Here is an 18,680-nt window from a genome sequence, read left to right on the forward strand (position 1 = left end):
CTCTCCTGCTAAGGTTTGCCACAAGAGAGGGGGGGGGGGGGGGGGTAAAGCAGGAGATTTATTACTAAAATGGGAGCCTGCTGCAGTATGAGTATTTTTTTTTTTTATAAAAGTGCAAAAACATTAGTTGTAGTACCCCATTTATAAATGTGCCATATCAGTTTGTAATGGGTGTGGTATGACTTGTAGACATGAACACATCAAGTTCATTATGTTTACATGGAACATATGTCGACATGATGAACTGTCAAAAAACCAACATTGGTGATCTGATGGTTTCTCACCTTGAGGTGCCCATAGCATCTTCTTTGAGGTCCTGGCGGTGCAGTAACAGTGACTTCTGGAGCAGGCAAGAGATGCTCCTTTATTCCAGTGAGTATTTCTCCCCTATCCCTAACCCAAATCCCTAAACCTCCTCCTGGAGCCTAATGCTAAACCTCTTCCTCCAGCAGTCCAACCCTAACCTCCTGCAGCCTAACTCCAAGTGTAGACATCTTCTTGGTGTTGATACTATGGCATACTTGCCTACCTGGCCCTCTCCATGTGGGAGAAAATGCTCTGTTTCTGGACTTCCCTGGTAATGTAGGATTGCCAGCACCTGTGGGGAGCTAGGTAAAGGTGTTTCACCACCGGTGCTGGCAATCCTACATTACCAGGGAAGTCCAGAAACAGAGCATTTTCTCCCGCATGGAGAGGGTCAGGTAGGCAAGTATGTACTGTGGTTACCTGTGACCTGGTGTTGTGGTCCTGAACCTTACCACTAGAGTTATAAGCCACCAGCCAATCAGCTCCTATCTGCTATGTTACAGGCTGGTGGTTTATCACTCTCCGTTTTATCACTTTTCAAATTTAGTACATCCTATTCCTTTTATGGTTGTGGTCTTAGTAAAATATCTGACAAGGGTTTCCACAAAACTTCCTCTGGTGATCTGGTCCTGGACATTACCCCTACAGCTGCTGCAGGTCTGAGACAATATCCTTAGGCCCCTCCCCCTCGTGGCATTTTGTAGGGACTTGTAGGTCTATCAGGATGGGGAACACAATTATATCATTGTGATAAAATTGCATCATTTTGACCCCGCCCCCTCTCCATTGACCTATGAATTGCTGAATTTTGCAGCAGTAGGGCCTAATAACATGGGTCCAGCTCTATCAGACATTATAGGGGACATATAAGGCAGTATTCAATGAGGCTGATTCGCCATGTTTTTATGGCGATTTTGTGCTGTAAGGCGAATTTTTGACTAAAACGGTGAATCACCCAGTTTTTACATTTGGTGTCAAAAAATCAGGAATTTTATTCTGAGGAGGGGCATGCTATTTTTATTCATGTGCTGTAAGCACATGAATATATATTTAATTACATTTTTTTTTTTTTACACGAGCAGCCAGCAGGGGGCCGGATCCGAGCCGCTCATTAGATATTCATATATTCACTGCACCCGATCATTACATATGCACGATCAGGTGCAGTGAATATCTGCTTCCCTGCTGGCTCTCCTGGGGGGCAGCCTGTGCTGCCTGGCTCCCGGGGAGCCCACCTCCCCCCCCCCACAAACTTCTGGGGCAGGCAGGGAGACTTCCATCTCCCTGCCTGCCGCTGTCCTCAGGCTCCTTGCGGCATTCGCCGCAGGAGTTAAAATTCACCGGTCGGGGGCAGCGAGCCCCTGACTCGTTGAATACTAGAGCCAGCGAGGCTCCGGAACGTGGCGGGCAGTGGCGAATGTGCAGCGAATCCTAAACAGGATTCGCTGCACGTCGTCATTTTTCTCATTGAATACTGCCCATTGTCTGTCAGAACCCCCCCTGTGTGCGCCACTGCCAACAGAGAAAAACACATGCCCAGTGTTCTCACACTGGGCAGTTGTGTAATCCCCCGCCACCCCCTCCTCTGTAAACACCTATTGGGAAACAGAATTGTTTATTGTTCAATTTACAGGAATTTACCTCATCAAACCCTTTCAAAGTTCACTGGCCAGCAACCCCCTCATATACACGCAGTCCCTAATTCCTCACTGGTAAACTGGTCACAGTAGGAGAGGGCTGCGGACAGTCAGGTATTTGGAGAGAGATCGGATACACTTGGGCAGGATGTTACCTCTGCTCCTCCTGGGCCAGATAGCAGGTAGGTAACACAGTGATATGTCCTGTCACGTGCATTCCACCTTCCAGATGGAGCAGGATTTATTGTGCAATTGGTGCACTATAACTAATGATTAAGCCGACAACTTATGAAAATTCTGTCATTATTTTTATTTGAAATTAGCCTGGGTTGTTCAATTTATTGTCTAAAAGGTTTTCTGTGCTGTTGTGCAAAATGACTACAATAAGCTCTGCTCCATCTGCATATTGACATTTCAATACCCAATCTCTTCTCTCCTCAGTAGCAGCTATCCCTCTTTAATCAATATACATATGTCGCCTTTCATACACATCAATCTCCTACTTAATGGTAAAAATGGGCAAAACGACAATTTGCGTGTGCATGTGCACAGCATCTCTTCATTACAATGGGGGAGGGGAGGTGTCGCAGTGCTGGTCCACGTCCGCTAACTGAGGCAACACCCACCTGACATGTGAGGGAGGGGCAGGCGTAACACCATTTGCAGGGCGGGTTCTGGTTGACTCGCAAGTGTGCAAATTCGCATCCAAACGAATCAACAAATCAACCAGAATAACCAGGGGCTGGCTGACAACTTTTAGCCCGGGGGGCAAGTCCAGAGCACTGGCCCATAAGTAACAGCGCATCATTAAAAATATAGGTATTAATAATAAAAAGATGATAACGACACCACAGGCTGCTCCCCCTGTGTATAATTATACAGGGGGAGCAGCCGTGGTGTCATGGCATAATGCCATGACACCACGGCTGCTCCCCCTGTATAATAATAATGCCATGGCACCAGAGGCTGCTTCCCCTGTATAATATAAAAGTAAGGCCACGACACCACAGGCTGCTCCCCCTGTATAATAATAATGCCATGACACCACAGGCTGCTCCCCCTGTATGACATAATAAAAGCAGTGCCATAACACATAAATTATTATACAGGGGGAGCAGCCTGTGGTGCCATGGCATTATTATACAGGGGGTCATTTCAGGAAACAGCAGATATATATATATATTTTATTTATTTGTTTCTCCATCCTGCTGCTGCTCCCAGCTTTAATACACTGCTTGCTGCTGCTGCCACAGTCCCCGACTCCCCGGTCCAGCCTGCTTTCTCCTACTTTCTCTACAGACGCGTGGGTGGGCGGCGTCATCGTCATGACGTCCACACCCAGCATCTATCACTGCGGGGATCAGAGGGCCGGGCCCTCCTCCACGTAGCTGTGGAGGCCGGCGGCCATGTTCCTGTAGACGCAGACAGTGCACGACTACAGGAACATGGCCGCCGACAGTGCAGGGCTAGGTAAGGCGGCCGCGGACACGGCCCGCAGCACTCCTGTCAGAGCGGCCTGGGGGGCACATGCCCCCCGGCCCAGCCCGCCCCTGAGAATAACCCCCAGCTGTGTTGTTCCTTCGTCATCTTTTTCCCAGATCGTGGATCTTTTTTCCATATCATCAATGAAGGCAAATTGAACCTTTGGGGGAAATTTACCAATATGAAAAACCTAGTTTTTCGTATTGGTATTTCCCCTACGGCTGCATACGACTGTTTCAGTCGTATGCAAAGTCGTGTTCCGGAGGGGAAATTACAAAGCAGTCAGATACGACTGCTTTGTAACCCTCCGATGGTGTAACCATTCGTATTAGCTAGCCATATATACGGCCGCTAATACGAATTCGTACAGGCAGTCTGCACGGATCAGTCAGATCCGTGCAGGCTGCAGAGTGTAAAAAAAATAGAAAAATAAATAAATTTAAAAAAAAATCGGCGTGGGGTCCCCCCCACAGCTGTAACCAGCACCAGGCTGACAGAGCCAGGGCCGGTAATTAAAAATCAGGGAACCCGACAAATAGGGGTTCCCCGATTTTTAACAACCAGCCCCAGGCTCCAGGTCCGGGCTGTTTCCCAAAATACGGGGGACAAAATGAGTAGGGGTCCCCCGTATTTCAAGAACCAGCCCCAGGCCAAACCAGCCAGCAGGGTAATGTCACAGCCGGGGGACACTTATTATATAAGGTCCCGCGGCCAAAACATTAACCTACTGACCGGTCAGCCTGGCCAGGGGCCCTGGGGGAGTGGGGACCCCCCCAATGAAGGGGTCCCCCCTCTCCAGGACTTACCTGACCAGGCTGAAGCCTGGTGCTGTCCTCGATGCCCCTGGGTGGTGGGCATCGAGTTGATCGTGGTGTAAAAAAAAAATTAAACTATTGTCTAATACTGGGGCACTATGAGTCCCAGCAAGCCTCCCCCGCAAGCTGGGACTTGGAGAACCACAAGTCCCAGCCTGCGGGGCATTAAAGGGCCCGCTGGGTCTTGTAGTGCCACAGTATTAAAATAGTACAATAAAACACACTGACACATACTTAAAATAAAACTTTAATACATACAAAGCCCACACATACTAATACTTACCTATCTTCTTTCCGTAGGTAGCCCTGGTCCTGATGTCCTGCAGTCCTGTGTCGTCTTCGGGATCCATGTCGACCGTCGCTGTCCATGTCGGCGATGGCGTCCAGAGTCCGGAGTCCGACGAAATCCATGTGGAAGCTGTGGAAGGAAACCACAGGTGAGTATGGAAACCATACTCACCTGTCCCAGAGCGACAGAGTCCAGGTAAGGGTCTTGGCAGAAAAACAAACCGACACGTGAAACCAGCCGAACAGATTCGGGAGGCGGAGCCGCACAATGTACACAAACACCGTGCGGCTCCTGCTGTCCGGCTGGTTTCGGGTGTCGGTTTGTTTTTTTGCCAAGACCCTTACCTGGACTACGTCGCGCTGGGACAGGTGAGTATGGTTTCCTTCCACATGGATTTCGTCTGATCCGGACGGGGACGCCATCACCGACATGGACAGCGACGGTCGACATGGATCCCGAAGACGACACAGGACTGCAAGACATCAGGACCAGGGCTACCTACGGAAAGAAGATAGGTAAGTATTAGTATGTGTGGGCTTTGTATGTATTAAAGTTTTATATTAAGTATGTGTCAGTGTGTTTTATTGTACTATTTTTAATACTGTGGCACTACAAGACCCAGCGGGCCCTTTAATGCCCCGCAGGCTGGGACTTGTGGTTCTCCAAGTCCCAGCTTGCGGGGGAGGCTTGCTGGGACTCATAGTGCCCCAGTATTAGACAATAGTTTAATCTTTTTTTTACACCACGATCAGCTCGATGCCCACCGCCCAGGGGCATCGAGGACAGCACCAGGCTTAAGCCTGGTCAGGTAATTCCTGGAGGGGGGGGACCCCTTCATTGGGGGGGGTCCCCACTCCCCCAGTGCCCCTGGCCAGGCTGACCGGTCAGGGGGTTAATGTTTTGGCCGCGGGACCTTATATAATAAGTGTCCCCGGGTATGGATGAAAACCGGACCAGGACAAAACCCCCGGACCGCCGGACCAGACTTCAAACTCTGCATTTTGGAGCTTGTAGCCTCCCGTCCGGGGGGGTGTCCTGTTCGGGGGTGTCCTGTGCAGGGGGTTGCCTGTGACACCTGTCACCAAGTAGAGGAGGAGGGGGTAGAATAAAGTCTCCCTGTATGGTCCGGGCATGTAGCAAAAACCGGATGGTCCGGACCACACGGGGAGGCTGTAATCTCCCCTCCACCATCTCCCTGGTGATAGCTATAACAGGGACCCCCCGGACAAGACAGGACACCCCCCAGACCGGACCCTACAAGCTCCGGACTGCAGATTTTGATGTCCTGTCCGGCGGTCCGGAGTTTAGTCCGGATCCGCTTTTTACATAGTCCCGTGTCCCCCGGCTGTGACATTACCCTGCTGGCTGGTTTGGCCTGGGGCTGGTTCTTAAAATACGGGGGACCCCTAGTCATTTTGTCCCCCGTATTTTGGGAACCAGCCCCGGACCTGGAGCCTGGGGCTGGTTGTTAAAAATCGGGGAACCCCTATTTGTCGGGTTCCCTGATTTCTAATTACCGGCCCCGGCTCCTTCAGCCTGGTGCTGGTTACGGCTGTGGGGGGGACCCCATGCTGGTTTTTTTTTCTATTTATTTTTTTTTCTATTTTTTTACACTGAAGCCTGCACGGATCTGACTGATCCGTGCAGGCTTAAAGCAAATACGACAGGGAAAGCAAGGTGTATTTTCCTGTCGTATTTGCATGGGTGTTTTACACCACTTAGCAGCCGTATTATCAGTACGGCTGCTTAGTACATCAGGAACCACCATTCTTTTGAATGGTGATTTCTGTCGTATTCTATCGATGGTGTAGACATTCGTATTTGTAAATACAAATACGAATGTTCCATCTTTAGGAATACGAATTGTTGTATTTTCGGGATTGTAAATCCCGAAAATACAAATTCGTAAAAAAAAGGTGTATTTCTCCCTACGAATACACCCTTTTTCTACTAATCCATTTTGGTAAATGTCCCCCCTGGTGTTTTTAACATTTCTAGGTGAAATTTCCCAAAATCGGCTTTGAGGTGCCCGCCACAGAGTTCAGAGGTACCTTGTTGCAGAATTTGGTGGCTCTGAGTGCCACAGTGTCTATGCAATGCGACAGACACCCGCACACATATGCGCACACGCACACACACACACACACACACACACACACACACACACACACACACTCTTCAACTTATTATATAGATTTGTCTGGGTACAATGTTACTTTTTTCCTTTACTTAAAACTCTGTCTTTCCGTATAGTGTCCATTGCTCTGTATGTACCTGAATGTGACCTTAGCAAAGCAGCCATTGATGGTGGCAACTACACAGTGCTTGATGGTGATGGCGTAACCATTGGCAAAGTGGTGAAGTACAATTGTCCCAAGGGGATGTACCCGTACCCCTCCTACTCACGTGAGTGCTTAATGGATGGCCACTGGAAGAAAGAAAATATAAAGTCTGTATGTAAAGGTAACCAATCTCTATCCTCTTCTACAGTACCCACATCAATAATCTGCCACTGCTTACTCAGGACCATACTGATCCTACCTGCCTGCTTTTATGCTTTGTCCTGCTCCCTCCTGTGTGCTACAGCTCCATGATCCTTCTTCTGCCCTCCTGCTCCTCATGTGCACTACAGCTCCCTGCTCCTTCTTCTGCCCTCCTGCTCCCTCATGTGCACTACAGCTCCCTGCTCCTTCTTCTGCCCTCCTGCTCCTTCCTGTGCACTACAGCTCCCTGCTCCTTCTTCTGCCCTCCTGCTCCCTCATGTGCACTACAGCTCCCTGCTTATTCTTCTGCCCTCCAGCTCTTTCCTGTGCAGTACAGCTCCATGCTGCTTCTTCTGCCCTCCTGCTCCTTCATGTGCACTACAGCTCAATGGCGGAACTTGTGAGTGGTTTGCACAGGTGCAAAATATAATTTGGGCCCCTCTCTTCCACCCCAACCAAAGTTTACATTATGCCAACCAGCAATGGGTGACAGCAGTGGGCCCCTCAGTCCTGTTGCACCAATGGTAGTTCCCCCTCTGCTACAGCTCATTGCTCCCTCTTCTGCCCTCCTGCTCCTTCCTGTGCACTACAGCTCCCCTGCTCCTTCGTCTGCTCTCCTACTCCCTCCTGTGTGCTACAGCTCCCTGTTCCTTCTTCTGCCCTGCTGTGCACTACAGCTCCCTGCTCCTTCTTCTGTTCTCCTGCTCCCTCCTGTGCACTACAGCTCCATGCTCCTTCTTCTGCCTTCCTGTGCACTACAGCTTCCTACTCCTGCTTTTGTTCTCCTGCTCCCTCCTGTGTGCTAAAGCTCCCTGCTCCTTCTTCTGTTCTCCTGCTCCCTCCTGTGGGCTACAGCTCCATGCTCCTTCTACTGCCCTTCTGCTCCTTCCTGTGCACTACAGCTCCTTGCTCCTACTTCTGACCTCCTGCTCCTTGCTGTGCCCTACAGCTCCCTGCTCATTCTTCTGCCCTCCTGCTCCCTCATGTGCACTAAAGTTTCCTGCTCCTTCTTCTGATCTCCTGCTCCCTCCTTTGCACTACAGCTCCTTCTCCTTCTGCCCTCCTGCTCCTTCCTGTGCACTACAGCTCCCTGCTCCTTCTTCTGCCCTCCTGCTTACTACAGCTGTAGTAACAAGGCTCAACTGGGACACAATAGTTCTGCGCAAACTAGGTCACTGAAAAAAATGTTTTGGGCTGCTGTTTGTGAAGTCCAATCCCCAACCGCCTTCCCAGATGGCGGTAAGACAACGTGAAACAGGTGAGTATACACAAGGATACAAGCGGGGGTCGGTCCTCACTGTCAGCGCTTACACAAATAAAATTCTACCACACCTCCCTTAGGGTTTTGTGGCGATCCTCTTCTCCAAATAACAGATAGCAAGGGTTAATAACCATGGACCATTTTCGTAATCCAAATCCGCACACACTCCATCAACAATGGGTATCCCACATAGGAAGAGAGAAGAATATTGCGCAATACCACTTTTTTATTTTTTCACACAAAGTAAAACAAATCAATGATAAAAACAGATCAATGATAAAAACACACAAATCCAGGCGAGAGAAGGGGTAGAATTTACCATAAATGATGGAGAACCAGGTAAAAGGCTCTCAGATTGGGCATAGACGGTGACAGATGTTTAAGGACCCGGGTAGCCACAGCGTCAGTCCACAGAGAGGTCACTCCTTCTCCAAATCCCCCAGTTTGTAGGTGCAGCCGCTCCAACGCGTTTCGGACACCAATGTGTCCTTTTTCAAGGAGTATGGCTGCAGGAACTCTGGTCACCTTATTTATAGGAGAACCATCCACCAAATAGTCCAATCCTAGGCGTCAGCCCACGATCCCGGTGCTAACTTCCGGTATTGGCTTGTGACTTCCGGTCGCGGTACTGTGGGAGAAGGATCATGCCCCACTTCCGGATCGGACATCAACTTCCGGTAGCGGCGTCATGTTGTTATGCCACACTTCCGGATCCCTTGCTTCATGCTGCAACTTCACATTGAAAGTGTGCGGCTGGTAGCTCTGAACGGAGCTTGTTTACGTCTCCATGGTGACCTGTCTTTCCGGTCTGACACGGAGATCTACTGGTGCAAGGCATGTGGATACATTCACCCACTGGATTTTTCGTATATGATCGGACACTTCCATTGTAAACAGCACTACAAATATAAAGTGCATATATTAGGATAAGAATTATTAAAAAACATATATCGATAAGAAATATATCAAATTCATATATATATATCATGATAAGAATAACATCCTAAAAAATTATGACAGCAATAAAAATATAATAGCAATATAAAAGATCACTTGTATAAATGTTGTTTATAGAAACCACTTTACTTCAAAATCGGCATTAAGACCGTTGGGTTTGAGAGTGTTGAACTTGTAAATTTGTCTCATCTCCTCTCTAGCCAGACATGTCCCTACATTTTTGTTTCTAGGGCCAGTCTGGGCGATCTTAATGCCGAAAAACCTGACAATCCCAGCTGTAGAGGAATTGTGTACCATTTTAAAATGTTGGGAGAGGGAGTGGGATTCTAGCCCTTTTTTGATGTTGTTGAGATGTTCACAAAGTCGAACTTTAAAAGGGCGTGACGTTCGCCCAATATAGAATTTGTGGCAAGTACATTCGATTCCATAAACTATATCCCTGGTGTTGCAGGTGATAAAATCACTTATTATGTGTTTGGTCCCATTTATGGTTATGTCCGACATTTTGCTGGTTCCATTACTGCCAACCTCTCTACACCCTTTGCATATTCCACACCTGTGGAACCCCTTGGTGAGTATTCTACCTGGGCGTTTGGCTGTGGGGAGAGAACTGCTAACCACCTTATTTTTAATGCTGGGTGCCCTTATATAGATAAAATTAGGGCGCAGAGGTAGATGTTTACCAAGAACTGGGTCATGCTTCAAAATGTCCCAATTTTTCTTAAAAGAGTGTTCAATGCTTTTGTGTTGTGCACTATAGGCCGTTATAAAAGACATTTTAAAATCTGTTTTTTGACTATCTTCAGGAATCTTGGTTACTAAAAGATCATTCCTTTCAGCTGATCCAACGTCTAGGACAATAGAGTTGATTTTTATGGGATCATACCCACTGGAAATAATTTTTTTTGCCATAGCATCAGCCTGTTCATCAAAGATTTCTTTTCTGGAGCAATTCCGTCTCACACGCTTAATTTGTCCTCCCGGGATAGCATCCAGCCAGTTGTGGTGATGGCAGCTGGTCTTATGGATAAATGAGTGGGTATCTGTGGGCTTTGAGAAGGTTTTTGTCTCTCATTTATTCTCCCCCTTCTCAATGGTTATGTCCAGAAAATCCACCGATGACTGGCTTTTATTAAAAGTCAAATCTATATTGCAGTCATTGTCATTTTAAAACGTACAAAAAACATCCAGACCTTCTTCATTTCCCTTCCAAAAAAATAAAATATCATCAATGTATCGCACCCAGGACACCAGGCCCGTCGCGACACCCAGCCAACACCCAACATGGGCCTGCTCCCACTTACCCATGAAGATGTTGGCGTAGCTCGGGGCGAACCTGGTGCCCATGGCGGTCCCCACCTTCTGTATATAAAAGCCGGATTCAAACATGAAATAATTGTTTTTAAGAATGAACTCCACCCCTTCCAATAAAAACTCCTGTAAGTCAGGTTCTAAAGTGCTTTTTCTAAGATACTCTTTCACTGACTGGATATCGATTTGATGATCTATGATTGTATACAGGGACTTAACGTCCGCTGTAATAACCCACGTCTTCTTCACATGGTATGGTTGTTAAAATATGAGGTGACCTCAAATCTATCAGAATTTATAGATTTTTATCTCCAGCCCCTGGTTTTAAGTAATAAATCACACCTGAAAGATACGAAAGATCTTTTAAATATTTAGGCAGGAGTGAAGTTGGGGCCGGACGTGCAGCCGGTAGGGTTGCCTTCCCTTAATTAGTGGTATGCGATGCGATGGGCGCCGTGATAATAGACAAGTACCAAATACAGTACAGTCTCCAGGATTAAAGGGATGAGGTGGCAACCCTAGCGGCCGGTAATGTGTGGCTTCTCCCTGCTCATAACAACACAGAGCAGGGGGAAGGAGCAGGGGCGGGAGAAGGGGAGGCGCAGAGGCGGTCCACAAGTTGAAAGCACGCGCGGCGTACACACACACACACAGCGATGATGGATGAAAAATTATCCATCATCGCTGGCATGCTGGTCAAATCAGCAGACGGGAGACTTTGCTAGTGTTGTGTCTCCCATTGGTGGCCTACACTATACACACTTGGAGATTTACTGTAGATCTGAAAATTGGCAAAAAGTAGCATGATTAAAAAAAATGGGGTACTTGTGTAATTATCAAGGCGCCCCCGATTTCCATCGCAGGGCATTGTACAACCAAAAATCGCATCGCATCGCATGTGATATGAAGCGATAGGACCGATTTTTAATTGTACAGGCAACCAGATGAGTACCCTGATGGGTAATGACTATTTTAAATGCACCACCATTGTTAACGAGACCCCATTATCAACGCCAACCCGAAGCGTGGCGAGCGCAGCCAGCCTGCGAGGGGCGGCGGTACGCGTCCTCTGACCTTTTTATACCCCCACTACACACGTCGGCGTGGAGTTTGGAGTTGATTTTACAGTACAGTATATAGAGCGCAGCGAGCCACCGAACCTGAAGCGTGACGAGCGCAGCAAGACCCGTGAGGGGACGCGTAATACTTGTGAAGTAATGCGCGTCCCCTCGCGGGGCTCGCTGCGCACGCCACGCTACAGTATATACAGTAAGATCAACTTCACGCCGACGTGGATAGTGTGGGTATGAAAAGGTCAGAGGATGCGTACTGCCGCCCCTCGTACTTACAATACGAACACCCACAGCTAGGGGATTTTGTACACAGCTAGGGGATTTTTTTACACAAATACAGTATGACTGAGTCTGCGAAATAGCGAAAAAATACGTTATTTACAGTATTACACCAACAGTATTACGGACTAATCCAGTATTTACAGTAGCACAGATTATACGACAATACCCATAGTAGCAGCCTGCAGTAGCCCACCCTAATAGAGTATTGTCATCGCTAGTCGGGGATCTGCGGCCTATACACACCAGGCAATTTTAACACATTGTACAATATTCTCAATGGCGCTACAGTATCTCTACTGCACTGTGCAGCAATGTCGATTCCCAACATGGCTGACAATATCACATGTGCTCCTATTGCTGACTGAGCCTGCGAAACAGTCCGTAAATATGAGAAAAACACCGGTCCCCTCGTTTGAGGAAAAAATACGTTATTTACAGTATTACACCAATAGTATTACGGAGAGAACTAGTATTTAGCAGCCTACAGTAGCCCACCCTAATAGAGTATTGTCATCGCTAGTCTGGGATCTGCGGCCCATACACACCAGGCAATTTTAACACATTGTACAATATTCTCAATGGCGCTATCTCTACTGCACTGCACTGAACGTGTAAGCCATCAAAAATCACGATATCACTACTCGATACTGTATACAGTAAGTCTGCGAAACAGACTCTAGTATTTACGGACAATACCCATAGCGGCAGCCTGCAGTATCTGAATACAGTATACACAGCAGGCGATTGTATACAGTATTCTGCACCGGGTGCATTTGAACAGTAGGGAAAGAAGGGAAACAGCTTCATTCAGGGAAGGGTGGGAACCGAGCGCTTCCGCGCAGGGACCGTTTTGTAGGAGCCTGGCTGCTTACTGTATACTGTAATGCAGCAATCAGTCAAATGTACAAATGACTGTACTACTGTATAGTGTACTTACTGCTCCAGCGAGAAGATACTGTACTGTTCTTGCGGAAGGAAGGCAGTATGATGGTAAAGCTTGGTAGAAACAGGAACGCAGCAACAACTTGACTTTGGATTCAGCAGAATGAATAGTCCAGGTGTACAGGTACAATCTCGTGCTTGCATACAGGCAAGAGATGAAGAGACGATCCGTAGCAATTCTACACGGTTTAGATGCAGAAAAACAAACTGGATAGTTTGACAACTTTAGTATCTGTAGCTGAATTTATGCTGGCAAAGACAAAGGAAATCCTTCACGAAGCTGATAGGTGCATTTGAATTATGTACAATTAGCAGCGAAACAAAAAGGCAGACTGCAATTAACATACTGTATTTTGTATGACTGCAATCAACATCTTATTGTCTGAGGTGTCGGTCTGTGTCTGAGTTTGGAGAAATCTATTGTTGCGGAAAAAAACGTTCTCTGTAGCGCAGTACAGTATGTACAGTATGGGTATTAACTATCGTGTACATGGCGGCCTGCCATTGTGAATTTTTGTTTGTGGAAAAGTCCGAAATAATTTGATACTGTAAGCACCAACTACTGTAACTACAGTACCTGTATTGGTTTAAAAAAAAAAAAAGCACGTTTAAAAAATGAAAAGATATTGTAACCAACTGAGGATCGAACTACTGATACTGAGATAGTGAAGCCGTAGCTCTACCCGCTAGGCCACTGTAGCCTGTGATTATAGGAATGGCAGATGGTTAGCATGGCTTCTGCACCAATCACATACAGTTCATGACCATACAGTACGTCACTGCGGCTGCGAATAAAATACTAAAACTCTGTCCGTAAAGTAAGGACAAAATCCGTAGTTTAAAGTACAGTATGATACTGTAGGTCCTCAAATAATGTTTTAAGTAGTCATCCAGCAATAGCAAAGGTTAGCATGGCTTCTGTACCAATTACATAAATGACCGTACGTAGCTGCTTCTGCGAATAAATACAAACAATCTGTCCATAAAGTAAGGACAAGATCCGTAGTGAAAAGTGGCTGTTTAGCAAAGGTTAGCGAATTTAATCCCGAAACACGGTCCTCAAAGCAAGGAATTTTACCTGAAAAGTTAAATCTATTTTGCGAAAAAAAACGTTCTCTGTAGCGCAGTATGTACAGTATGGGTATTTTAACTATCGTGTACATGGAGGCCTGCAATTGTGAATTTTTGTTTGTGGAAAAGTCCGAAAGAATTTGATAAGCACCAACTACTGTAACTACAGTACCTGTATTGGTTTAAAAAAAAAAAAGTACGTCTAAAAAATGAAAATATATTGTAACCAACTGAGGATCGAACTACTGATACTGAGATAGTGAAGCCGTGGCTCTACCCGCTAGGCCACTGTAGCCTGTGATTATAGGGATGGCAGATGGTTAGCATGGCTTCTGCACCAATCACATACAGTTCATGACCATACAGTACGTCACTGCGGCTGCGAATAAAATACTAAAACTCTGTCCGTAAAGTAAGGACAAAATCCGTAGTGTAAAGTACAGTATGATACTGTAGGTCCTCAAATAATGTTTTAAGTTGTCATCCAGCAATAGCAAAGGTTAGCATGGCTTCTGCACCAATTACATAAATGACCGTACGTAGCTGCTTCTGCGAATAAATACAAACAATCTGTCCGTAAAGTAAGGACAAGATCCGTAGTGAAAAGTGGCTGTTTAGCAAAAATCCGTAGCGTAAAGTCTTAACGTGGAGCATTAGTCACCCAGTGGTTAAACTATGTATTACATGGCGTGGTACATAACGCAGGACATAACGCAATCTGCAACTCGCGAGTCAGAGCCCTCAAAAGCGCGTTGTAAACCACGATGTACTTGGGCATAACTGTATCCAGTGGCGTAACTAGATACATGTGGGCCCCATAGCAAAATCTTGTAAGGGCCCCTTATTTATCACCTAATGCTGAAAAATATATACAGCACATGTAACTTTGACAGGCAAAATGGGCCCATCTCAGCTCTGGGCCCCATAGCAGCTGCACCCCATGCACCAATGGTAGTTACGCCCTTGACTGTATCTCTGAAGATCTCATTCACAAATTGTTGAAACACAGCTGGGGCATTGCAGAGGCCGAAGGGCATTACTAAATACTCGTAGTGACCATCTCTCGTATTGAATGCAGTTTTCCACTCATCACCCTCTCGGATTCTTATCAGGTTGTACGCACCGCGCAGGTCTAATTTGGTAAAGACCTTGGAACCTTTCACTCGATCGAATAACTCAGTGATTAACGGGAGTGGATAACTGTTTTTAACTGTGATATTATTCAAGCCTCGGTAGTCTATACACGGTCGCAAGCCTCCATCTTTTTTTTCACAAAAAAGAAACCTGTGCCAGCTGGAGATTTAGAAGGTCAGATGAATCCCTTTTGTAGATTTTCTTGAATATAGGCTGACATAGCTTGGGTCTCAGGAAACGATAATGGATAGGTTCGACCCTTAGGGGGAGTCTTTCCAGGGAGTAAATCAATTGGAAAATCCCATTTACGATGGGGTGGTAGCGTGTCCGCAGACTGTTCACAGAAGACATCAGTAAAGTCTTTATAGACCTCCGGTAACCCGGGCAAAGAAGTAGTCTTGACAGAGCGCATGGGTAGGACAGGTCTGATGCAGTGCTGGTGACAATGGGGACTCCATTGCTCCAATTGCAGGACTGCCCAGTTAATACTGGAATTATGCTGTTTAAGCCAGGGGATTCCCAGCACAATGTCATATGACACCTTGGGAATGACAAGGAGTTCAATCAGTTCCTGATGTAATATACCCACTCTCAGGTGAACGGGTCTGGTACGGGAATGGACCTCGCTGCCAGGAATCTTGCTGCCATCCACTGCTGTGAACGAAAGACGGGGATTTATGGGAGTCACTGGAATTTGCAATTTGGAAACAAGACCTTGAGATATGAAATTCCCCGCTGATCCAGAATCGATTAGGGCCGAACTTGTGACAGACCCTTCCGGGGTCGTCAGGGACACTGGGAGGACAAAATCGGTACTGGTAGGAGACTTTGCTACATGACCTAACCTAACTCCTCCGTTACAGGTTAGGCCTTGGAGTTTCCCGACCGCTCGGAATATTCATTAATGAAGTGATTGCCGACGGGTGCGTTCCTCGGGAGTCAGACGTGATCTACCGATTTGCATTGGTTCTTCACGAGCAGGAGACTATGAGCATACTCTGGGGGTAATCTTGGGAATTAACTTCTTTTGTTTCTCTAAACCTCTCTCTCTGAGGCGTAAGTCAATCTTGACACACAGGGAGATAAGATCGTCCAGACAATCTGGAAGGTCACGGCTTGCTAATTCATCTTTAATGCGATCTGAGACGCCGAGCCAGAACGCAGCTGTCAGGGCTTCATTGTTCCACTATAATTCGGAGGCCGTAGTTTGGAACTGGATTACGTATTGTCCCATGGATCGGGAGCCTTGCTTGAGACGTAAAATGTCATTGGATGCAGAAGCTGAGCGTCCTGGTGTGTCAAATATGCGGCGAAAGGCTTCAATGAATTTATCATAGTCTGCCAGCAGGGGGTCAGATTTCTCCCACAGAGGTGATACCCAATTGAGGGCGGAGCCAGTCAGTAAAGATACAATGTAAGCTATCTTGATTCTGGCTGTGGGGAAATTATGGGGTGACAGTTCAAACTGGATCTGACACTGGTTGATGAACCCTCTACAATTCTTCGAATCGCCGTCATATTTGCTGGGCACCGGCAGTTGGAGATGGGAAGGAGAAGCCGGCGGTGAAGTATTCCTCTGGACAGTTGACACAGGCGTCGACAAGGATTGCTGTAAAGTATCCAAACGGTGGGATACATCCTGGAGGAACTTTATCACCTGCTGCGGGTGGCTTCCTGATTCTCCATCCTGGCGGTGACATTTTGGATAGTTGCTGGTCCCACACTGGGGTCTTGAGCCGAGTCCATTGGCCTTGAACAAACTGTCAGCTCAGGGGTTTGTTGTGTTCCTGGCTGTGACCGTGGTGGACCAGTGGAGGGCGCTGTGTAGCAGAATACAGGGGGTTTGATGATTGACATGCACAAGGGGACTGGAGCACAGCGAACCAGAGTGTTGACGGAGACCAGGAACAGGGGCGCGGAGTCTAACCTGCCAGCGGTGTTCACCAGGGAGTCCCGCAAGGAACTTTGGGCTTAGCTGCGTCTGACAGGCAGGTCGCGGACCCCTGCCCTGGTCCTCTGGACGCAGGCTGGGACTCGGGAGGCTGAATCCTGGAACGGCCTTGGGAGACCAGGGTGACTGGGGGGCAGTCTGGGAACTGCGGGAGTGACGACTTGGGATGTCGACAGGAATGTAGACAGGTGTATTGGCTGGATAGGACAATGGTGGAATAGTCACTATGGAGCACAATAGCCGTTAGTCAACCCAGGTGTTGACGGGGACTTGTCGACAGGATCAGGACAGGATGGTATAAGTCTCTGATGGTGATAGCTGGCTTAAGAGCCAGAGAGGTGCTCAGCGAGACACCTGATACTCGACTGCAGGGATGGTATCGCAGGAGTCTTCTGGAGATGGCAAGAACCAGGTAAGAAATAGCAGCTGGAGTAACGCTGGAGACAAGGACACAGGTGAGCCTGGATATCCTGGAGCCTTGGGAACTTCCTCTGAACACAGGAGAACTCTGGAGCAGATAAAGCAATTGTTCAAGGCGAGGAATGAAGGCACAGAGCCTAAATTATATCCCCCTTTCCGGATTGTGATTGGCTGCCAGGCGCAGCACCAATCAATGCTGGGTAAAGACAGACACACCTGCTTACTGTGCAGGTGTGCGTGGGTCAGGGGTCAGGCTGCTGGTCAGCGGGATTGGTCAACCTAGTCAGGTGAGCAGAGGTGTCATGGCGGCATCCACGCCGTCCGGAGCAGGCATGTCAACGTGTCGGCGACAAGAGACATCGCCGGTCACCTGCGGCCCACAGGGGACATCGCGCCAAGCACTAGTACCGACCAAGGACCTTAACCGCAGCGCAGACCATCGGGAAGGTAACGATCGTGGTCTCAGAGAGGGATGCTTACTGGGGTTTGTGACACCCTCCTGCCTACTACAACTCCCTACTGTGCACTGCAGCTCCCTACTCCTTCTTCTGCTCTCCTACTCCCTCCTGTGCACTACAGCTCATGCTCCTTCTTCTGCCCTCATGTGCACTACAGCTCCCTGCTCCTTCTTCTGTTCTCCTGCTACCTCCTGTGCACCACACTTTCCTGCTACTACTTCTGCTCTCTTGCTCCCTCCTGTGTGCTACAGCTCCCTGCTCCTTTTTCTGCCCTCCTGCTTAATACAGCTCCCTGCTCCTTCCTGTGCACTGCAGCTCCCTGCTCCTTCTTCTGCTCTCCTACTCCCTCATGTGTGCTACAGCTCCCTGCTCCTTTTTATGCTCTCCTACACCCTCATGTGTGCTACAGCTCCCTGCTCCTTCTTATGCTCTCCTACTCCCTCATGTGTGCTACTTCTGTTCTCCCGCTATCTACTGTGCACTACAGCTCCCTGCTCCTTCTTCTGTTCTCCTGCTACCTCCTGTGCGCTACGCCTCCCTGCTCCTTCTTCTGTTCTCCTGCTACCTCCTTTGCTCTGAAGCTCCCTGCTCCTTTTTCTGCTCTCCTGCTCCCTCCTGTATGTTACAGCTCCCTGCTTCTTTTTCTGCCCTCCTGTGCACTACAGCTTCCTATTCCTGCTTCTGTTCTCCTGCTTCCTCATAGAAACATAGAAACATAGAATTTGACGGCAGATAAGAACCACTTGGCCCATCTAGTCTGCCCCTTTTTTTAAACATGTTACCTCAAACCATATTTGATCCTTATTTT

At 47.8% G+C, this 18,680-nt stretch overlaps 1 protein-coding gene across 1 annotated transcript in view; it reads left to right on the plus strand.

Annotated features, from left to right (window-relative positions):
• The first annotated feature begins 1,967 nt into the window (after window positions 1–1,967).
• Window positions 1,968–18,680, plus strand: part of LOC146036243 (complement factor B-like) — a 75,664-nt gene continuing 58,951 nt past the window's right edge. The window contains exons 1-2 of the mRNA XM_083160121.1: window positions 1,968–2,125; window positions 6,783–6,992. Of these exons, the coding sequence (XP_083016247.1) occupies window positions 2,092–2,125; window positions 6,783–6,992 (244 nt within the window). The 5' untranslated portion in view covers window positions 1,968–2,091. The remainder of the gene's footprint in view (window positions 2,126–6,782; window positions 6,993–18,680) is intronic.

The sequence above is a fragment of the Crinia signifera genome, chromosome 9, assembly GCF_055691185.1.
Source record: "Crinia signifera chromosome 9, ASM5569118v1, whole genome shotgun sequence".
NCBI classification, from domain to species: Eukaryota; Metazoa; Chordata; class Amphibia; order Anura; family Myobatrachidae; genus Crinia; species Crinia signifera.